Here is a 24,927-nt window from a genome sequence, read left to right as displayed (position 1 = left end):
AAAAATCAAATATTTGGGAATAAATCTAACAAAAGAGGTAAAGGACCTATACAAAGAAAACTATAAAACACTGTTAAAAGAAATAGAAGAAGACACAAAGAAATGGAGAGACATCCCCTGCTCATGGATTGGAAGAATAAACATTATTAAAATGGCCATCCTTCCAAAAGCAATATACAGATTCAATGCTATTCCAATCAAAATTTCAATGTCATTCTTCAAAGAAATAGAACAATTATTGATGAAATTCATATGGAATCACAAAAAACCCCGAATAGCCAAAGCTCTCCTGAAAAAAAAAGAAGGGAATGGAGGCATCAGACTCCCAGACTTCAAACTATACTACAAAGCCATAATCATCAAAACTGCATGGTATTGGAACAAGAACAGACATACAGACCAATGGAATCGAATAGAAAATCCAGAAATAAACCCACAGATTTATGGTCAACTAATCTTTGACAAAGGAGCAAAGAATATGCATTGGAGCAAAGAAAGTTTGTTCAATAAATGGTGCTGGGAAAACTGGGTCGCTACATGCAAAAGAATGAAGCTTGACCACCACCTCACACCATACACAAAAATCAACTCAAAATGGATTAAAGAACTAGACATAAGACCTGAAACCATAAAATATATAGAAGGAAATATAGGCGAAACACTACGTGATTTGCACATCAAAGACATCTTTACAGACACATCACCCAAAGCAGTGATAGTGAAGGCAAAGATAAACAGCTGGGACTACATCAAATTAAAGAGCTTTTGCACAGCAAAAGAGACAATAACAAAAACAAAGAGAAACCCCACCAACTGGGAGAACATTTTTGCACCCAACACTAATGATAAAGGACTGATCACAAAAATCTGCAAAGAGCTGATGAGACTCAACAACAACAAAGAAAATAATCCAGTCAAAAAATGGGCAGAAGAGCTTAAAAGAAACTTCTCTGAAGAGGAAATGCAAATGGCCAACAGGCATATGAAAAAATGTTCAACATCACTTGTCATCAGGGAAATGCAAATCAAAACTACCATGAGATACCATCTTACACCAGTGAGAATGGCACATATTAAAAAAACTAGCAACAACAAATGTTGGCGAGGGTGTGGAGAACAAGGAACTCTTCTGCACTGTTGGTGGGAGTGCAAACTGGTCCAACCACTGTGGAAAGCTGTGTGGAGATTTCTGGACCTACTAAACATAGAGCTTCCATATGATCCAGCAATTCCACTCCTAGGTATTTACCCAAAGGACACAGAAACATCAATTCCAAAGAACACCTGCACCCCTATGTTTATAGCAGCACTGTTTACAATAGCTAAGCTTTGGAAACAACCCAAATGCCCAAAAATAGATGACTGGATCAAGAAGATGTGGTACATATATACCATGGAATATTACTCAGCATTCAAAAAAGATAAACACATGCAATTTGCAGCAACATGGATGGCGCTGGAAGGGATCATGCTCAGCGAAATAAGCCAAAAAGAAAAAGAAAAATACCGGATGGTCTCACTCATAGCAGGAATCTAGAAAACTTAAATAAGGGACCAGGAAAATGAATAACTATAAGATAGTGAAAATCAAAATCAACAAAAAACTATGAACCAGAGACACTTTTAGGGGGGCGGGAGGGGAGGGATTGGGGTCAGAATGGGGGGGCTGCAATTGTATGGGGAATATAACAATAAAATTTATTTAAAAAAAAAAAAAAAAAAAAAAAAAAAAAAAACATTAGAATAAATTTAAATCAATTATAGTCCAAAGAATTTTAAATAGGAATAAACAAATGATTTAAGTTCTAAGACGAAGTCTTATAGATCTGAAATGAAAATTCTTATTGTCAGAGTTAACAGAAGTGTTATAAATTACGGCAGAAAAATCATAAAAGCCAGAAATATTTTCAAGAGGAAAAAAAGATAGTAATTAGCAGCACCCAGAATATGACTAGGCTTTACAATTTTAATCCTAACACTAAGGTGGTACTTGTTTTAAACTATGACTACCAAGAACTGGTGTAAGTTTTAACATCTAAAATGGATATTAAAATCATCTTCCTTAAATATTCTAGATGTAAGAAGAACTCTCTGCTTTAATTAGCTGTTACAAATTCATTCAATCAACTAGTATTTTATTTATAAATGCCTAACACAGGCTAGGAAGTCCTGTGGGGCACATATAAATCAAGTAGACAAGTCCATGGAATCTCATGGGGGGAATAGAATACACATATGGTGACTAGGCAGTAAGCAGTGATTGTGATAAATATAATAGCATAATGTACCATAACAGCTCATTAATTTACACATTTTTGTAGTCACTCACATAATATATTTTAGGTGTTTCCTTTACCAGGAATCTTAGAAGCAGTGAGAGACCTAGTCTCTTATCAGGGAGTTTACGGTCCAAAGAAGACAGTGATCAAATAATCACCATATATATGGTTTTGAGGGAGCATAGAAGAGGATCTGATTCATCAAGAAGTAATTAACAAAGTGAGTTCTGATCTAAACTGAGCAAGGAGGATAAAAATAAATGTGCAAAAGCCTGTGGAAGTGGAATGTATGAGAAGCACTTTGGATGAGAAGAAAACCCATGAGCCCAGAGCATAAGGCAACATGAGCAGAAGGCAGGGTTCATGGCATTAGGGCTCTGTAGGCCATAATAAGTATTTGGGCTTTTAAGACATCAGAGAGACTAAGCAGGGGAATGTGAGGTCAGATCTGGTTTCTAAAAAACAAAAACACTGTTTACTGCTGAAGAACAGATATGCAAGAATAGGGGAGCAGAAAGGATGTGTACAGGCTACATTCAGGAAATACATGATGCTATTTTAGTTTAAGGTGGGCAACAAAAACAAGTTTACAGATTTGAAGTATTTAGGCAATGAGACAGCTAACAATGGTGATTTCTGCTAAGGTAAAATGGCCAATGAGAGAGTTTCTATCAGAGATGACTTCTGATTGGATGAAAAGCGTTGGTTGGTGGTTACCAAGAGAGGAAATACTGGAAAAGAGCCAGTTTGGGTGTAAGGGAAGTTATGAGAGTGAGTTTTGCGTATTGGAACTTGAGGCGCACTGAGAAAGGTAGAAAAAAAAATATCAGGAAGCAAATAGATGAGTCTGAGGTCAGAGGTGAAACCAAAGCTGGGGATATATATTTGTGGATTCCATCTGTGTGAAGGAAGTCACCAAAGCCATATAAGTAAAAGAGATTACAGAGGGATTGAAATTATACAGGGAGAAAAGGAGAAAATGTGGGGGCACACTTGATGGCTCTGTTGTATGGTCAGGCATTTTAACATGAAATGGGGATTTTTTTGCTTTGAGAAATGAAGTAAGAGAACTAAATCCATTTTCAATTGATGAACCTAAGATTACAATCAGTACGCTATGATTTCAAATACATTTTACTAATCAAACAAATTTCCTAAGTACATGATGAGCTCCTTTTTAAATCTTATTTAGCCCAACCCTTCAACTCATTTCTTTCTTTCAAACTAACTGCAGAAAATTTCACCTCAGTTGATTCCTTAATATTATCTTCTACATAATAAAAAATAAAATAAAATGACCTATAAACAAATCTAATCTGAGATACACACACACACACACACACACACACGCAAAATCTTCATTCTGTGAAGACAGGCTAAATTTATTATAAAGTTCTCAATATTGGAAATTATTAAAAAATAAAAAAGTGAAAAGTTATAATCTCAAAATTTGGGTGGCAAAGGACAAGTATCAGAACAAGAAAATTAGTTTTTTTTTTCCTACCATATTTATGGCACTTCTTTTTTCTAGTAGTATTCGAAATAAGCTAGCTGTGATCTTGTTATCATGGACACCTTGGTCAAGGCCACGATTGTCATCTTGCATGAGTCTTCGATCCATGATCACTTCAATCTGACCTGACAAACAAACAAACACAAACCGGCCAGGGTTATTTAATACAAACATACAGAGAAGATCAATCAACTACAAGGCACAGTCTTGGTTGAAGTTTCTCTTCCAGTCAGGAGATAGATCGATAACACCACCCACAGCACTGTGGGCTTTGTCTCAATAATAGCTCAAAGCAGTTAGTATAAATTTATAGAACAGGATATTTTCTCAATTATTCATTAATCTGTAATAAAATCTGATAAGACATTTTAAAATGGACAGGGCAGATGAAAATTAAAGTGAAACTTAAAAAAATCTAAATAGTAAATTAAATCTTCCAACATTTTTGGTGGCAGCATTTAGAATATAAAAATGTGTATGAAATTCATGAGGAAATGCGTATCACACATGGTGTAATGAGACAACTATAAAGGGTATGAACCTGAAAAGGATTTGAAATAAAATTTAGGTTACATCATGTGGTGAGTCTTTGAAGAAGCTCTAGAACTTGAAGACCCCACAACTTCCACGTAATCTCCCTGATTACTACGTCAGTGAGAGCACCACACTGCCTCCTCAAGCTCAAAAAGTAGTCATATTAGGCTTCTTTTTTTTTTATGCAATAATTCCACATCTCCACTAGTTTAAATTGTATGCTAGTTAGGAGACTATATTTAAACATTAAAAAAAAATCACTCAGAGCCACAGTTATGTATGTAGGATTATACTAAAAAAAAGTTGTATATATTTTAAAAATATATGTACATTCATTCACGAATCCATCTATCTATTCTTTCTTTTTTTAAAGATTTATTTATTTATTTATTTATTTATTTATTTATTTATTTATTTATTTATTTATTTATTTATTTATTTAGACATACATACATACAAGCACTGGGTACAGTCAGAAGCGCGGGAGGGCGAGAGAATTCACCAGAGCCAGAGCGGGGAGCAGAGCAGGCAGAAGGACCGAAGTAACTGCTGAGGGGATCAGCGGGCGGCAGGAGAGGTCTGCGCACCATGTGTGACCCTCCTCCGGTGGCCAGGGAGCAGCCGGGGATCGAACTGGCGCTGCAGAGGCTGCAGGCAGTTTCGCAACCCGGTGCTCAACCGCTGCGCCACCAGGGAGGCCCTATCTATTCTTTCTTAATGCTACTGTATTAAATGACTATTTGGAATAAAAGGGCAATGCAGAAAATATTTTAATAATTATTACTCTTATACAGTTGCACCAGTTGTACCTAGTTTCTTTGTTCTCAGTTTTGGTATCTGGCATATAAAATTGGCACTGATGATCAGAACTTTCCTTGTTACTACATTCACATTCTATAAGAAAATTGTCTGGAACTTGCTCCTTAGGCACTGGGGATATGAAGTACAAGGCAGTCTTGGTTTAAGTTTCTCTTCCAGTCAGGAGACCAGTTTGATCATTTCATACCCAAACTAGTACATTAGTATCTGGCCATTTCTAACTCTTTTCCCTACCTCCAAATGTTAGTCCATATAATATCTGACACTCAGTAATTTCCTGGACTGTATTCAAATTGCTTTTATGCTTACAGCCCCCTCCCCCACTTTTCTCTTGCTCATTTAAATCTTTTTAATTTTTTTAATTTTTATTGAAGGATCATCATTTTATATCCTTGCTAGTGTTTTGATCATATAGGATTCCCCCTCAGGAGTAGTCACCACAGCACTTCCATCATTGAAACATATGTAGACCTGTAGTTCTTCACCACAGTCCATTGTGCTCTACGTCCCCCCAAAACCTCAGAAAGCTGCAGCTTTCAAAGGTTGGTTTTGTCTGACATACAGTTGTTTGGTTTTTTAATATTTCACATACAAGTGACACCACCCAGTTACTTTTTCCCTTCTGGCTTATTTCACTTAGAATCATCCTCTCCAGCTCCATTCATGTTGCTGTAGTTGGCATGAGTTTATCGGTTTTAATCACCGAGTAGTATTCCAATGTGTATATATATCACATCTTTTCAATCACTAGGAACAGGGCCAGAAGATCGTTCTTTCTCAGATGATCTTTATCAGTAAAGAGAAATGACACTGTTTGGTTCCTCACTGCTTAAGACCTAATGGCTAGTCCCCTATTTAGAGGCCAACTTTGGAAATTTAAGACAGGATTTAAAAACGGGTGGTTCAAGAGTTACATTTAGCAGAGATGTTTTGCTTTGATTTTCAAAAAGTTTTGTCAACATTCACAACTGAGCAGTTTCACAAAAAATTACAGACTTCTGGATTCGTCTTCAAACACTGAAAAATTTAGCAACGCTGGCCTCCCTCCCCTTGGTACAATGGCCGGCACTAGGTAATGACTGCCCCACTATACACCCTCAGTGCACTCTCCAGTTTACTCAACTCCCTAAACCTTTGTTAAATCCCTGATGTAAGACCATTATTTTTCTTCTATTTGTGTTCATGTCTTTATGGCATGATCTCATGATTATGCCTAATGAAGACTACAAAGTAAAATGTGAAGCAGTGTAGTTTTTGTGTGTGGAAGCACAGAATGTATTTATAGATCACATATAAAATGTGGGCTTGTGTCAAGGATACACCAGACATCAGCATTCATTTATTATCTCCCTGACTCCAGGAAACATTGGTATTAGCAATAATTAGTACTAAGGAAAGAAGAATGATTGATGACATGTAAATGATACTTAAATATATGTATTATGAAGAATAAAGGCCTCCCAGCAGCAAGTTTTATAAAAATTAATCAAACTCTACTACCCATTTTCTCTTTTGGAACCCTAAAATCATGCTTATCACCTCTGAATCCCTGTATCAATCAGTATCTTCTCTACTGCCTTTTTTGTTCAAGTCATGGTGACCTAGAAAGATTTTGAAACAGAAAAGAACCTAAGCTTGAACTATAATCTCCCACCTTTGCAGACTCAGGCAAATTATCTAAATGTTGGGGTCTGAATTTCCTTATCCATGAAATCATGACAAGAGACTTATGCAAATAGCCAGCTACCAAGAGTAGTGAATTAACTTTAAAAATAATCATGATGCAGGGTCTTAGGTTTTCCATTCTTTTTCTGAAGACTGAGGAAATTCATTATTTTATATTGTTCTCACAATCCTCCAAAATTAATAGTATGGTTTTCAAAACAAGAAATCTGAAGATAATAATCAAAATATATGACCAACAAAAAGTAACACACTTGGAATGGAAATTTATAAGAATAAAAAGCTAAACAATACATACCACTTTTCAAACTCGAAACACCCAGAGACTGAGCAGAGAGCAGAGATAAGCGGTTCTCGGCATCCTGGATATAAGCCATAGTAGTCATTGGATAGACATTTGCTTGAAGAGGCAATTTGCTCATTGTCATTCTAGGTTGAATCTGTAAGACCAAGCAATTCTCTTAAAAAAACAAATCAGTAATACTTACATATGTACTTTAAAAAGTTAGTATTGACTACAGATGACTTTTCTTCCAAAAAGAAAAAAAAGGTACAACTTCCTTTCTCAGTCAGAGGGAGAACTAATTTAAAAATTAAAACATTCCTTAAAACAACATAAAGAAAAACATGAGGATCTTAGAAAGTAATTTTAAGTGAGAGAGATAAAATTTGTCCAGATTTTTCAAATAGGCATTCCTCGGGATAAAAATCCTTAACAAAAGTCTTTTAAACCCTCCAATATTTGCATAAAACAAGTTATAAAGGTATTAAGTATTCATTTCTGATCTAAATCTAACAGACTGCTTTTGTAATGAATGCTAAGCATAATATCTTTCTATTCCCTTTCAAGAAATATCTTATAATTCTTAAATCACTTTTATTAAATACCACAGATCTCCTCCTCAAATCCTCTAACACATTACATTATAATAACCAAATGAGTATTTATTTTTAAAAAACTAATCAATGATTACTCTTCCTGTTCAGTTTCAATGTAGATAATTTTCAAATATCAATTTTTATTGGTCTTGTATCTGAATGCATGAAATACCACTCTAAATTCATTTTTTTGATAAACACTGACAATGTACTGAGTGAGTCTGGGTCACGGAGACTCACTCAGTCTTCAGAAGGAGACATCAAGTGGAGACCCTGCTATCAGGAATCAGGAATCTTATTCATACAACATAAAAATTTCATGTCTTTTGGGCCTCCCCTGGTGGCGCAGCAGTTGAGCGCGAGGCTGCCAGCAGCCTCTGCAGCACCAGTTCGTTTCCCGGCCGCAGGCGAGGGTCCCACAAAAAAAAAAAAAAAAAAAAAGTCATGTCTTTTAATGTCCTTAAAGTTGGGAAGTACAAAGTTAACATCAACAAAACATAGTATTGGGTATTTATTTATTTATTTATACAAGCACTGGGTATAGTCAGAAGCGTGGGAGGGTGAGAGAATTCACCAGAGCCAGAGTGGAGAATAGAACAGTCAGACCAAAGAAGAAGTACACTGCTGTGGGGAGCAGCGGGTGGCAGGGGAGGTCTGCGAACCATGTGGGACCCTCTCTGGCAGCTGGGGATCGAACCGGCACTGCAGAGGCTGCGGGCCGCTTCGCAGCCCAGAGCTCAACCGCTGCACCACCAGGGGAGGCCCAGTATTGGGTATTTAAAAGAGGAAATCTTTAATGCTCACAACCCTGTGGTATGTCCTCCAACTTACCAGTTGTACTCAACAGTGTCTTGCAAGCTCCCCCGCTCCCCCAACCTTGGTCCATTTTCACCCAAAAGCTGAAAGAGGTCTCTGTACATATTAGTTATACCGGATTAGAGAGGGCTCTAATCCAAGGACTCCTGTCTTTGTAAGAAGGAGAAAATTTGAACAGCGACATATTTAGAGTCATAAGAATACCAAGTGACAATAGAGGAAGAGATTGGAGTGATGTGTCTTTAAGTGTAGGAATGAGTGCTGAGGATGGTTTGAAACCTCCAGAAGCTAGAAGAAACAAGGAAGGGAGTGTGGTCCTATCGACACTTTGATTTCAGACTTTGTGTCCAAAACTGTGAAAGAATACATTTTTGTTGTTTTGAACCACTAGTCCGAGGTATTTATATCATAGTGCTATGAAATTAATAAACTGGTCAAAGGGCCTCCCCGGTGGCACAGCGGTTGAGGACCAGGTTGGGAAGTTACCCGCAGCCACTGCAGAGCCGGTTCGATCCGTGGCTGCTGGGTAAGGGTCCCACATGGCGTGCCGCTATCTCCTGCCGCTTGCTGCTCTTCAGCAGTGTATTTCGTCAGTCTGCCTGTTCTGTTCCCCACTCTGGCTCTGGTGAATCCTCTCACCCTCCCGCGCTTCTGATTGTACCCAGTGCTTGTATAAACAAACAAACAAACAAACAAACAAAAATTTAAAAAAGAAATGTTGGTTTCTTAATCTTTAAAAAAAATAAACTGGTCAAGAAAAAAACTGCAAAATGTTAAAAAAGAAAAACTAGGTGAAAGAATTCCCCTTTTCAATTCCAATCCTCCCATTTCAACTTACAAAAAGACATTTTATTTATTTTTTTGAAGATGTATTTTTATTTATTTTTGCAAACAACAACTAGGGTATAGGCCAGAGGTATGGGGGGGTGAGAGGATTCACCAGAGACAGACTGGGGAGCAAAACAGGCAGACTGACTGAAATACACTGCTGAGGGGAGCTGCGGGTGAGACAGAAGAGGTCTGCTGTGCCATATGGGTCAGTTCCCTGGCCGGGGATCAAACTCATGCAGCAGTGGCTGCTGATAGCTTGATAGTGCTGAACCTTAACCACTTGCGCTACCAGGGAGGCCCTAAAAAGACATATACATAAACAGCCATAACTTGTTTTTTTCTTCGTTGCAAACAGCCATAACTTGTTTTTTTCTTCGTTGGGTCAAGATACCAAGCTTTGCCCAAGTATTCCTCTTTTCAAATCTTAAAAAAATGGTCTTTCTTAAAAGCAGAAATATTTAGGTTATAAACTTAAAAATAATATTTTCCAATTTATTCAAATGAACGATCCTTAAAAATAAACATTTTTATTCATTTTCACTAAGTTTTTTCATTCATATGTACACCCACACATAGAAATAATTGCTTCTGTAAGATTTCAAGAAAAGTCTTTCTTTTGTGTAAAAGAAAAATGAATCACCAAAAAGTTGGAGCTTCATTTAACAACCAAACAGCTGTAGTAGAATTAACATGTTAATTTAAAATGTATGCTGCAAATTTTATGCTTTGGAAAAGGATTAAATTTAACTTTTGCAGGAAATCATAAAAGAGAAAATAAGCATAATTTCTTCCACTCATTCTAGTTACAGAACAGAAAAAAAAATACTTGTCATGAAATTTTTTCTACTCTTCTTTTTCCAAAAATTTCTAAAATACTAATGCCTCAGAAACCTGGTTTTAATAGTATCATGTCAAAGACATGCTATAATGTATACACTCTGAATACAGGTATTTAGGTAACAATCAAAAGCTCTGTAATAAATTATCTAACTGACAATCTGAAAAATATTTATGAATCAATTGCCTTATTACCATTTCAAACTATTTGGTGAATATTTTGATTAAAGACATACCTACCAATAAATAAATGTTTTAAAAATAGTCTCTCAAACATTTGTTTTAACTTTGGGATTCTGGTTGAATACAGAGGCTACAAGTTTCTTTTGAAATTCAGCTTTACTGTGTGGAGATTTCTTGACCTAATAAAGATAGAGCTTCCATATGATCCAGCAACTCCACTCCTAGGTATTTACCCAAAGGACACAGAAACATTAATTCAAAAGGGTACCTGCACCCCTATCTTTATAGCAGCACTATTTACAATAGCTAAGCTATGAAAACAACCCAAATGCCCAAAAATAGATGACTGTGTCAAGAAGATGTGGTATATATAGACAATGGACTATTACTCAGCAATTAAAAAAGATAAACTCATGCAATTTGCAGCAACATGGATGGAGTTGGAAGGGATCATGCTCAGTGAAATAAGACAGAAAGAAAAAGAAAAATACCAGATGGTCTCACTCACAGTAGGAATTTAGAAAACCTAAATAAGGGACCAGGAAAAAGACTAATAGCGAAAAGTAAAAATCAAAATCAACAAGCAACTATAGACCAGAGACATACTACAGTGGGGAGTGGGGAGAGAAGAAGAGGGATTAGGGTCAGAAAAAGGGGTTGGGAATTGTATGGGGAATATAACCAAAATGAAAATGCATACATTATGCAAAAATGAAAAATGATGTAAGAATTATCTAAAATAATTCATAAAAAATAAAATTCAGCTTTATTTTAGAAATAATTTGTAATTCTTAAGGTTATTTTCAAAGAACCCATAATTAACTGCTCATTATCATATATAAAAGCTTCACACTAGCATAACCATCACTTAGATATATTAAAAGAACATTACCTGGTATCCATTTAGGTCAGTATAAAATTTATTTTGGCTGTTTATGTTAGAAGAAATCCTCATTGCAATCTCACGGTTATATTCTTTTCGGATGTCCACAATATTGGAAACTTCCAGAGACTGTCCTTCTATTCCTAAATTTAAAAGAATATACACATTAATTGAAAGAGATAAACTATCTCTCTTTATTACTCAGTATTCCTACCAAAATTACAAATTGCTTTTTTTGATTTCCTAACTTTACCATTCATCACAAGCTAAATAGTGTCACAATTCAAAGATATCCTTTTCTAAAACATCAGTTGTAGATTAACATTCACTAATGGGAAGAGAAAGATGATGAGATTGGGATGAGATAAATGTAGGTGATATAACATGTAAATGATTCTCCAAAGTGTCCTACAGTGAAAGACATTCAAAAGGAGAAAAGGCCAGCCATACTCTAGTTCAGTGCACCTTTTTCTACATTGCCATTACCCAGTGCAGCCACTCCAGTCATATTCTTCACCATTCTTTCCTTACGTACTGGAAATTCTGAGCAGTAAGAAATTTATAGTCTGTTAGTTCAAGAGACAGGGGAGCCAATGAAATGATTTATCGCCAAAACTGGTATTAACATATTTGTAGTTGTATAGTATAATCTGGACAGGTCCCCAGAAGTTAAATCAATTTTAATTGAGTTTGATATCTCTTAGGAACCCCTTGTTATAGAATGATTCATTTTCCCTCTGCTATATAAAAGCAGACAACATCTTGGAAAGATCCCAGATGCATGAAACATTTATTGCATAGGACTACATTGTTTACAAATTTCTATCTCATTCTCTCTTGAGAATGCTCAGGTGATTCTTTGGTTAGATCTACTTCAGAGATGGAGAGGAGAGTTTACAAAGAAATCCAATGCTCTTAATATCAATTTGCATGTTCACTGTAAAATCTTAAGATCTTCTAAGAAGGAGAACAATTAAGAATATGATCAACGGGCCTCCCTGGTGGTGCAAGGGGTTAAAGCACAGCACTGCGAAACTATCCACCACCTCTGCAGCATGAATTCGATCCCTGGCCAGTCAGAGAGCTACCCACATGGCGTAGCAGTCCTCTCCTGTCTCTCCTACTGTTCCCCTCGCTACTGTATTTGAGTCAATCTGCCTGTTCTGCTCCCCACTCTGTCTCTGGTGAATCTTCTCTCCCCCCACACCTCTGGCCCATATCCCAGTTGTTGTATGCATAAACAAATAAATATTTATTTATTTATAGATTTATTTCTACAATAGCTGGGGTACGGGCCAGAGGCGCGGGAGGGTGAGAGGATTCACCAGAGAGAGAGCGGGGAGCAGAACAGGCCGATGGACCGAAAGCAATGTTGAGGGGAGCAGCGGGCGAGACAGGAGAGGTCTGCTGCACCATGTGGGTATCTCCATGGCTGACTGGGATCAAACCCATGCCGCAAAGGCTGCAGACAGCTTCACAGTGCTGTGCTCAACCCGCTGCGCCACCAGGGAGGACCACAAATAAATCTTTTTTTTTTTTTTTTAAAGAAGAATGTGATCAAAAGAAGAAACTGGTCCTATTCCATTTCATACAACTGAGGTTTTCTGAATTTCCAAGAATCCCAGACACTTATCGGCGGTCATTAACCGCCTCTCTCTACCCTTTACACACATTCTGTCACTCTGAGCTAATCATCAACACACTCTTTAGACTAAGAGAACTGTGTAAAGAAACCTGGGGTAGGAAAAGGAGCAATTAAGGAAGACTTTTTCTAAGAATCAAGAGGAATACCTAGAGCACAAAGAACGTGACAGTAAATGAAGAAAGGAAATTCAGTAAATAGGGAATTTTATAGCAATATGGCCCATCTCAATAAACATGAAAATCTCAAGTAAACCAATCTAACTTTATATCTAAAGGGATTAGAAAAAGAAAAAGAAACGAACCCCAAAGTCAGTAGAAGGAAGAAAATAATAAAATTCAGAGTGGAAATTAACAAAATAGAAAACAAAAATGTACAAAAGATCAATGAATATAAATTATCTTGAAAAAAAACAATCAACAGAACTGACCAACTTTTGACCAGATGCACTAAGAAAAATGTAAAAAAAAAAGACTCAAATAAATAAAATCAGAATTTAAAGAGGAGGCTTATGATAGATCCAAAAGATACAGAGGATCTTAATAGTAATGTAGCATATATATGCCAATGAATTAGGCATCTTAGAGGAGGTGGATAGCTTCCTTGAATTGTACATCATCCTAAGACTCATAAAAAATGAGAAAATTTGAAGAAGCTTATAACAATAAATTGAAACAGTAATCAAAAACTTCCCACAAAATAAAAGTTAGAGCCAAATGGCTTCACTAGTGAATGCCATTAAGCATAGAAGGAAAATCTGATACTTAACCTTCTCAAATTCTTCCCAAAATATCAATAAGGAGGGAATGTTTCCTAACTCCTTTTATTAGGCCAGCATAACACTGACATCAAGATTACAGTATATGAAAATTATAGGCCAGTATCTCTAATAAGCATAGATGCAAAAATCCTCCAGAAAATATTAGCAAACCAAATTCAACAATACATTAAATAGATCATATACAAAGAGAAAGTGGGATTAATTCCAGCAATGCAAGGATAGCTCAACATACACAAATTCATTCAAGTAAAATTAAACATAAAAATTAATAGATGCAGGAAAAAATTAGATAAAATTCAACATCCATTTATGAAAAAATAAAAATCTCCCAATAAAATGGGAATAGAAGGAACAATCCTAAAGATAATACAGGATACCATGCCTAACCCATAGCTAATGTCATAATCAATGGGAAAAACATACGATTTTTTTCTCTAAGATTAAAAGAAGACAAGAATGCCCACTCTTGCGCCACTATTATTTAACATAGTAGTAGAAGACCTGGCCAGAGAAATCAGACAAGAAATAGAAATAAAAGCAATTCAGATTGGAAAGGAAAATGGAACGCTGTTACGATATGCAGATGACATGGTATTATGTATAGAAAAACCCAAAGAATTAAAAAAAAAAAAACTGTTAAGAAATAAAAAAACAGTAAAGTTGCAGGCTACAAAATCAATACATAAAAATCCATTGAGTTTCTATATGTAAACAATGAACTAGCAGAAAGAGAAGTGAAAAAGAATACCATTTATTACAGCATCAAGAAAAATGAAAGACCTAGAAATAAATTTAGCTAGTACACTGAAAACTATAATATAAAGACATTGACGAATACACAAAAATAAATGTAAAGACTTTCAGCGCTCACAGATTGGGAAAATCACCATTGTCAAAATGGCCATTCTACCTATAGCTATACATAGATTCAACACAATTCCTATGGCATTCTTTGCAGAAATGGAACAAAATATCCTAAAATGTGTATGGATACACAATGACCTTAAATAGCTAAGGAAATCCTGAGAAAGACAAAAATTGAAGTATGTTCCCTGGTTTCAAACTATACTACAAAGCTACAGGAATCAAACAGTGTGGTATTGGGAAGGCGGGGCTACAGGAGGTTAATAAAAAACCAGGTATAGGGAACAAGGGACTAGAATCAAGAGCGCAGAAATAAAACCACACATATATGGACAACTAATTTATGACAAATGATCAAAGAGCATATAACAGAGAAATAAAAGTCTTTAATAAACAGTGCTGGGAAAACTGGATAGTCACATCCAAAAGAATAAAAGTGTATCACTATCTTACACTATATACTAAAATCAATTCAAAATAAAGACTTAATGTAAAATCTGAAATCAGATAATACATCGAAAACAGGTATTAAGCTCTTTGATATCTACTTTAGTGATGTGTTTGTGGATTTTCTCCAACAGCAAGAGAAACAAATGTAAAAATAAACAAATGGGACATCAGAATAAAAAGATTCTGCACAGCTAAAGCATCATCACTAAAATGAAAAGGCAGCCTGCTAAATGGGAAAAATAAGTCAAACAAGGTGTTAATGGTCCAAATATATAAACAATTTAATGACATAAAAACAAATGACTTAATTAAAAAGTAGGTAGAGGATCTAAACAGACATTTCACCATAGACAAACTCAAAGCCAACATACACATGACAGTATGTTCTATATCACTAGTACTAGCAAATTGTAAATAAAACCACAATGAGATTTTATTTCATAATAGTTAGAATGGCTATTATCAAAAAGTCAAAAAATAAGTGTTGGTGAGAATATGGAGAAAAGCAAACCCTTGTGCACTGTTGGTGGGAATATAAATTGGTGCAGTCACAATGGAAAATAGTATATGATCCAGGAATCATATATCTAGGTGTTTGTTTACCTGAAGAATATTAAAATGCTAATTTTGAAAAGATATATAGATATATATACACATCCCTATGTTAATTGTAGCTAATTGTTCATTGTAGCTGTTCATTGTTAACTGATTCTAGCACTATCACAATAGCCAAGATATGGAAATCACCCTTTTGTCTCATAACAGGTGAGTAGACTAAGAAGATATGGTATATATAAACAATAGAATACTATTCAGCCATATAAAGATGAAATCTTGATGCCTGGGACAATATGATTGCATCTTGAGGGTATTATGCGAAGTGAAATAATTCAGAAGACAGACAAATACAGCATGATTTGACTCATTTATGGAATATAAAGAAAAAAGCAATGAAACAACCAAATCTCAGACTCTTACAACAGAATGGTTGTTAATAGGGGGGAAGAAATGGGAGGGTATAGGAGGGAGGTTAACTGGTAGTGAATGGTGAATGTATATTTAGTGATGGGAGTGGGATGATATATACAGTTGCTGAGGTGAGCAACTGTGCACTTAAAACCTATACGCGGTTGTACATTAATGTTGTCTCATTAAAAAGAAAAAATGAGAATAAAAGGCAAAGACTGCCCTATGGAACTTGAGAGGTGGGGGAGGAGAAAAAGGAAGTTTGAATCTGGAATTTGTGAAAAAGAATGTAACCACAGATAGTCTAAGCACAACAGGTTTAGATGAAAATCACACCGGAAATTACAAAATATTATTAATAATATGACAATACTATATGGTCTGAAGCCTCTAACAACAGGAGTTTTAGAATGCTCACAGTTCTTTTCTAGTAGATGTTCTTCCAACTTAAACTCCATCAGAGTAAATTTCAATTTCTTACTATGATCATAAAATTACAATGCATGTCATTCATGGGTAAGGGTGCCTTTTTTTAATTTTTGGTTTATGGTCACAGTCAGACTCACTATCCTTTGAGATATATACACACACACACACATTCTCAGAAGGAAAAAACTCAAGGCCAACATACATATGACATTACGTTCTATATCACTATTACTAGGAAGTTGTAATTCTGAGAATTACAAGGAGGATCAGTTAAAATAGCTAGATAACTGGTCCAAATATTTTCACTACTATTGGGAAGTTAAAAGTAAAAAAAATCACATATACAGATGATAGAGTAACAGTTTATTCTTGAAATGGAAATTTATTATTTTAAACATAAATTTTCCTTTCAGTATGCTTATATTAACATGAATTTTGTCCAAAACCAATGAAGTTTATAGAGTTTTAATACACAAGTTTACAAATGAACCAAAGATGCTATGGAGACAAAATGCAGCACTAGGGACTCATGTCCCATTTGGGAGACAGGCAGATCACAAGTAAATTCTAATCTTCTGGAACCATCTTAGGAGCCTTAGCACAGCTTTATATTTTTTCCTCTCTAGAGAGCATATTCTTGCCAGGTCAACAGAATACATGAAATGAAACACAGCCTTGGGTTCATTAATTTCCAGTCATGTATCTCTGGAAAACACTTACCAAAAAAACATGCATCAAGAAAAATAAAAAATTAATAGTTTTGTTACCTCTAGCAATAATAAATTATTTCCATTGAGAAAATCTTTTCCAAGTTCAGTATTATGTTTAAATGCTGTTGTGGCAATAAATGCCTAAAGCCCATTTAAAGCATCTGTGTCCATTCACAATCAGCAAGACAGCCCTTTAAAGTGTGTGCTAGGACAGACTTTTAAGATAAAACTTATTATATACTTATTATGAACAAACTGAATAACCCCAATAATGGTCTTAAAGCAAGGAGGTGTCTCTGAATCCCACAGAAAATATATTATTTTTAAAAGAGTAATTTGGGTAAGGAAGATAAGAGGATTACCAACTTTCCCTATTCTGTGTCAAGAATTTCCTAAGGTACATCATTCTCAGAAAAGTTCACGAGATAAAAGAGGTAAGTCCCTGGGAAGCAGGGTACCAAGTCAATGGTTCCAGTGTTCTGATGGATATTTGCAGCAGCAAGAAGCACTTTTACCAACGCAATTCTATCTGGGCAAAGATTGTCGGGCCTTTCTAAGGGCCTCTGATTTTCCTTTGTAAGGTCCTCTAGTTTTTCAGTTCTAGTGGGGGGAATAAATGGATTCTACTATAAGAGTAGTCCATGGATGAGGGAGTCGGGTGATGCTAGCCCCAGATTTCAACAAAACACATAAGCGTCCTGAATCCTTGAAGAAGAGAGAATGGAGACTGCTTATCATAATAGAACAGGCAACGGAAGTAAGACTAGACCAGAGCACAGGCGGAAAGCTGTCCCCCAAAAAGTCAAGAGTATTTCAGAATCCTGGAGCTTGATTTTTCTCCTTCCTGGAGACTGTTAGCTTCTCACAGACTGTCTTACACATCTTCTTTGTGTTCCAGTTTTTAACACCATTTTTTTTTTGAAGATTTATTCATCTATGCATACAAAATCTGAGGCACAGGTCAGAGGTATGGGGAGTGAGAGGATTCACCAGAGACAGAATGGGGAGCAGAACAGGCAGATTGACTTAAATACACTGCTGAGGGGAGCAGCAGGCGAGTCAGGAGAGGTCTGCTGTGCATGTGGGTGGCTCCCTGGCTGGGGATCAAACTCATGCTGCAGTGGCTGCAGATAGCTTCAGAGATTGTGTCTTAACCCCCTGTGCCACCAGGAAGGCCCTTTAACACCATTTTGGGTCTCTGGTAGGTGCTGAATCACTATTAAACAGAATTAGCTAAGATGTGAGGGGCTGTCCCTTATCAAGTAGAAGTTAGCTGACATGAAAAAGCAAGATGGGTTATTTTCATTTTGAGCAAATATGTGTATATTAGAATATAACAACCTCATGAGTAGTGACGATGTCTTATTTATCTGTTTCTAGCACATAACGGGTGTGCAGTAAGTATTTACTGAATGAAGGGCGGCAGCTCTATGGGAAAATGACAACAGCCAATGACTGCTGAGTCCTTACTATGTATCATATGCTTATTATTTTCTTTAGATCTAACATCTCACACAACCTAACCCTAAGCCTTGAGAAAATTCTTCGTTCCAGATCACAAGAGTGGCAGAATCAGGACTAAGCTTCTCAATCATCAAACCAACCAGTAGATAAAGTTGAAGTCACTTTGGGATAAAGGGAATAGTTACTTGCAGTAACTCCAAGTACAAAGTTGACCTCTAGCTAATTTTTTAAAAAGGCGACTGGTCACAATCTGAAATCTGATATTGTACAAGAACTATGAAATTGTAAACTGATGAAATGAAACTAAGGGTAAGGCCTTCCAGAACACAAAGCTTTAAAAAGTCAATAATACAATAAATATTAAATACTAAAGATATGGTTATCACTTATAAGTTCCTCCTCACTTATCCTTCTCTATGAGCACTAAATATAGCACAGTACGTTCATCTTGCACAGGAACAAGTGCAAAATGGGACACACATGCCAACTGTTTTTCCTAGAGGGAAATAGGTAGGCAAATGAAAAGGAGAGAGCTCCCAGTTCTGGTGTAAAAAGGCCTTAAGAAAAAGGATACTGGAACATTTGTAGGGTGTGATGAATTTTATACTGAAAACAGACACACAAACACAATATATCTTTACATGTGCATGTTTGGATACGTGCATCTGTCTGTGAAGACATCTGTATTACCTCTTTTGAGTAGCGAATAGGAACAAGGCACAGACTCCAGGGGGATTTTAACTTCTATCTGTAATGTGTGAAATTTCTGTCAAAAGTGTACATACATATTATTTTGATACATTAAAAAAATAATTTTAAGTACTTGTAAAGGAAGAACATTGTCTAAGAAGGGTGGGAATAAGTAAACCTAAATTGGGAACAGGGTCAAAGATCAGGTGCTGGGCCCGGTCAGAGCTAACATGTTTCCAAGTGCGATAGCCTCAGGCTTAAAAAGTCATCTTGAAATACTGGTGTTCTAAGAGTCTTCTCCTCCAAAGTGGATCAGGAAATGAATAGACAGAAAAGAAAAGACATCACTCGCTTCTCTTAGCTGCTTACCACTAGTCTTGAGGAATCCAAGAAGTTACTCCAGTTTGCACAGAAAAAAGCTGGAAGGCATCTCTCACACATCTCTCACGTATAAAAGATGAGGTGGAGGAAACATCCAGAGAGTTTAACATGAGGAATGCAGATTGAAAGCCTCGGGGTTCACGGCTTTGAGAGCAAGTGATGGCCTTTGGAGAACCTAGGTGGTCATTCAATCTGTACAATCTCTGTACCATCAGATAATGATAAAATCTATGTTTAATAGTCAAATCCAACAATGTCCAGCAGAATCTAAGTTGGTCTAACTTTCTCTTCCAAGTCACCTTATTGTAGTAATTTTGAAATTCAAAGTATAATTTTCCAAGGAATATACCTAATTATCACCAGTCACCAAATCCAAATGGTTACAGTAGTGAGAAGAGAAAGACAGCAAGAGTCCTCACTTACACCCCAGCAAGAATCAACTATCTTATTTATTTCTGGCATTCAATGTGTGATTAGGGTCTTATATCAAGATTAAAATAATAGCCACTGGCCACCAGGAAAAGGAAACATATGGTGAGAACCCAAAGAGAGGTGTGTAAGTCTTCAAACAAGTACAATTGAAGTCTGACATAAATATGAAATTATATAAATCCTGGGGAAAAAAAAAAAAGCAAGATTACAAGGAAGGTCTTCAGTGAGTGTTCTAAAAACACGGGTCAGGTTCTTGGGCTAAAATTGAACTTTGCTCACTATTTGTGTCCTGGTCCCTTTGCCTGCAACCTCTGTCTAAACAGAGAGGTGATGGAGCTGACACTTCCATACAGAAGTAGAATGGTAACAACCAGGACTTCTATTTTGAAAATATCCTCTTCAGTCTGGGGAATATGCTGGCTTGTAACTAACTCATCAAAAAAGTGAAGATATCTTTCCCACTATGTATTCACTTTTGTTGTTATGGTGAATTTATCCAATTTAACTGGGAGCTGACAATTATGGTTATTAATTAACACACGCTGTTTAGTTTATCACAAACATTTAAATGACAATTATCACAACAAAGATAAATTTAGTAGGTCATCATGGAGATGTTTCTACAAAGCAGATATTATGATTATATTTTAAAAAAACTGCCCATACCTGGAAGTATCAAGTATAAAAGTAGTAATAATTCCCACAACTGTATGACCTTTTCTCCATGCTGACTTATTTGACTTATCATCCATTATAAGATCTAATTTATCCTCTCAGGTACTTGCTGATTTCCAGGTCTACTAATGTTCACATTGATTATTCTCCACAAGTGAAAATTTTAGCATCTGCTTTCATGAATACAAATTTTAGATTTCATTCCGAGTCTCAAAACAATTTTGCAACAATTTATTTTATTTATAAAACAATAAATAACAAGTTTACTAATTAATTAATAGCTAGGCACCAGTTCATATATTTTACATTTCTCATTTCAATAATAAAATAACAAAAATAAATGCATAATGGGAAAGGTACACCACTTTGATCATACAGATTGCAAATTCTGGTTAAAGATTATACCAGCTAAGTATAATATACTTGAAGAAAAGCTAATAATTAAAAGATATACAACAAAACTCAGAAACTGCTTGCCCCCCTACCCCTCCCAATAAACACTGATTTTAAGAAAAATAGGTTTTTTTTAAGCTCTGTTTTGGAGGACATAACATCTACATGAGTAATATTTTAAAAAATCCAAAATAGACAAGGTCTAACATAAACCCTCTCCTGGGAGGTAAAGAAAGCAGTTCACAGCCCTGGAGATTTCCAGTTACTTTCCCCTCAATCCCAGTAGGGGCTGGAATGGGAGAGGCAAGCAGAGGCAAGAATGCCGGAGTTATCACAAAAGTCTATCTATATCTTCCCCATTCTCTACCCCCATACACACACTGAAGGTCATTCTGAAATTCTCTAAGCCTGTTATCCCAATCAGCTCCTTCCCAAGGTGCTCTTAGACAGGATCCCAATTTTCCTCAAATTCATCTACCTGAAACAGGCCTGCCATGGAGGCAATTTGGTTCTTCCTTTTTTTGTTTTTACTAGGCTTTCACTATTCCTTCTTCCAACTGAGAAAGAAAAAAAAAAAAACCAAAAAAAAAAAAAACCAAAAAAAACAAAGCAGCCCCAAAGATTTCTCAACACCTCAATTCTACAAGGTGCTGGACAAAGACAATTTGAAGTATTAGCATCTGATTGAATTTTAATGACTGAATAACAAATATTTTTGCAAAACATATAGGTTCCAGTTGTTTGCTTTCAAAAAATTGAAGGTGTACCTAATCAAGTTGATTAAATTTAATGTTTGACAATGGATCACTCTGATTTATGGATTATAACTCAAAAGGAGTCAGGAATTCAATCACATTTCTGTAACGGAACAAAAATGACATTCCCACTTACTTACATTAACAACACTCATTTGTCTTATAACTGTAAAAACAAAAGATAAGAACAGAATAAATATGAAGCCCATCTTATTTTAGTAATATGTAATATATACCTATAGTGAAATCAGTATTTGATAACACAAAGGGTACAATATACCTCACTTAGAGAAGTATTCCATTAAAATATATGAAATAATTTATCAAAAAAACACATTGTCTTAATTTTATAGTGTTAATAGTTTTTATAACTCAAAACAGAAAAAATATTTAAGCATCTTAGGATGACAGAATTTTTAAATTTAAATTTATATATGTATATACATGTATATATAGCAGAAAAATAATGAAGGGCTGACCAAGAACAAAACTCTCAAGCATAAAAAATTACATTAAGATAAAATTCTGTTGGGTAAGATGGAAGTATGAATTCACAAAGAAATGATATGAAATCTATCTGTTAAGGAAGAGCTTGTTTCAGTTTTGTAAAAAATGCATGATTTGGTATAAAATTACTACCCACTAGATTTGTTTATTTGAAAATGTCAGTATTTACCATATATCCGGAATTACATTCTTCGTAATTACTTACAAGTATAAAGAAAAACTAGATTGTTACAGAAAAATATATACTAGTCACAGAATTCTTCAAATCTAGGAAAAGGGAGTTAGATTTAACCAACCCAAGGTCAAAAGATCTTTTCTTCCTTTCTGCCCTGGCAAGTGATATTTCTTCAGGACCTAACATCTCAAATCTTCTCCAACTCCCATGAAAACCCTCTCCCATAGCACTTATTGTCTAACTCATCTGGCCAGCACATCTTCTTGGTTAGATATACAACACTTATTATGTGCCTGGCTTTCTGTACATTAACACTAATGAATCCTCCAACATTCCTATGAAGTAGAGTTTTAATGTCACCATTTTCAAGGATGATGAAACCAAGGCCAGGTAGAAAATAAGTTGCACAAGGCAAACAGCTGCAGCACTGGCCTGGAGGTAGGAATGAAAGACTTGTTGGCTGACTGAGGAGCCTGAGCTCTTAACCAGCACCCTTTCCCTGGGCTTCTAAATCCTCTGCCCTTCATCTAAGTTTAGTATATATAACACATATTTAAGGGGAATGAGGAGGATTCCTTGCTGAAAAACTATGCTTTCAATGCAGCAGCTGCCATCACACAACCCCAAAATAACCTCTGAGTTCTGAATTGTGTAACCAAAATGCTTACAGTCCCTTAAAATAACTTCCTCTTTCATGTCTGCAGGGAATAATCAGATTCGACACATAGCTACTTATTTCAATTTTCAAAAGTTTCAAAATCCTTAGCAATTAACTGTATATTTTGATATTCTAGAAATGGAGTTACCTATGTCTGCCTAGCTGTAACTTACTTAATTCTCTTTACTCTTGAACTAAATGGGTAACATAGACCTGGAGGGAAATGAAAGATTGATTGCAAACTATTTTAACATCTGCATGAATCTTTTTATGGAAATAAAAACAATTTTAGTAAAGCTTAGAGATGTTGTTTACAAGTTGGAGAAAACAAGTGGGGAATCTCCAAACAATTCACTGGTCCTTAAAAGATGAGTTTAGAAGTAGGGAGTCAAGCATGAGACACTTTTTATGATACTAACTTTCCTGACGATTCTTAGATGGTTATATTTAGTTGACCCACTAGTCTTTCTATAGCTTAAGAAACTGAGTTCCTAAGAAATAGAGGATAAACTCAAGGTGACTCTAGTTAGTTGTGAGGTAAAACTGTAAAGATTTAGAACTGTAATTCCCAAAGTTTTTCTCTGTTTAGCTAGATGAAGTTCATTTTGGCTTTCTAAAGTTCAAGGGACATGTTACAAATCCACTTAGATTACTCATTCAAAATAAAGAAAACTACAACAAGCTTGGATAGCTAAATCTGCCCCCACAAGGAAATTATTCTGTCATTTTAGTCAAAGGAAAGTCTTTTCTTCTATACTTCTTGATGGCAGTTTATTACATTTTACTTCCAAGTAACTTGCTTTCTTTTAGCAAGAAACATTATATACGGGGGTGAAAGTATTGCATTTAAGTTTTATTTCTCTTAAGTGCTGAAACATGGTTTATATACACATACTCACTTACAAATACCTGCCTAGGAGAACATAGGCTCCGGGGAGGGAGGTGAACCCTTGGAGATATACATCATAACAGATCTGGAGTCTGACCCTTGTGCCAATGAAAATGTGTATGACACATTGATTACCCACAGCAACTTAATTTTTCAAAGTAGTTGATGATGTCAGAAAATGAGGGAACTATCACCTAAAAATAACAGCTTGAAGACAAATGAAGCCAGAGCTAGCAAATGTCATTTACTGATCATTATGTCACTGCAAGGTATGCACTTTTTGTGACAGTGTAATATCAAATATAACAAGAGAAAACATGGGTTTCTACTTGTCTACCCTCTACTCTAAGAAAATTAACACCAAAGCTAAAGTAGCCTATCTGGTAATAAATGTTAACTGCAAGAGAAATTAACCCCAACCTCTCCTACCATTTTCCTACAGAAAATTATCATTTGCTACAAACAAAATAATCTTTTAGATATCATGAAACAGTTCCAAAAGGCCATTTTATTAAATTATGGTTGCTATAAAATAGATTCTTATTTGATATGATAGAAAACAAAACACTGTATTGTTTCATTAAAAATCTCTGCTCTTTTGGAGCTTTTAAAGTCTGTGGTCCAAAGATTTCCTCTAATTTATAATTTCTAGAAAACTTTTAAATATAATGTCTGAAGAGTAATTTAAAAAAAAAAAGAGTGTACTTTAGTAGTTTAAATGATTTTAAGAGACTAGCCTGCACCTCTAATCATTTTCAAAATCTGGAGTGAATGCAAATTGAGAAATTAAAGTTAAATACCAAACCAAG

The 24,927-nt window shown here is 35.6% G+C and overlaps 1 protein-coding gene across 1 annotated transcript in view; it reads right to left on the bottom strand.

Moving 5' to 3' along the window:
• The window catches only part of MAN2A1 (mannosidase alpha class 2A member 1), a gene marked incomplete at both ends in the record, with an annotated part of 192,386 nt that overhangs the window by 22,142 nt on the left and 145,317 nt on the right, over window positions 1-24,927 (bottom strand). Inside the window, 3 exons of the mRNA XM_084234307.1 lie at window positions 3,784-3,917; window positions 7,127-7,268; window positions 11,267-11,400. Coding sequence (XP_084090433.1) covers window positions 3,784-3,917; window positions 7,127-7,268; window positions 11,267-11,400 — 410 coding nt within the window. The remainder of the gene's footprint in view (window positions 1-3,783; window positions 3,918-7,126; window positions 7,269-11,266; window positions 11,401-24,927) is intronic.

Source organism: Talpa europaea (assembly GCF_964194135.1).
Source record: "Talpa europaea genome assembly, chromosome: 5".
Taxonomy (NCBI): domain Eukaryota; kingdom Metazoa; phylum Chordata; class Mammalia; order Eulipotyphla; family Talpidae; genus Talpa; species Talpa europaea.
Note: the sequence above shows the minus strand (reverse complement) of the source record. Positions and strands in the feature narration are given on the sequence as shown.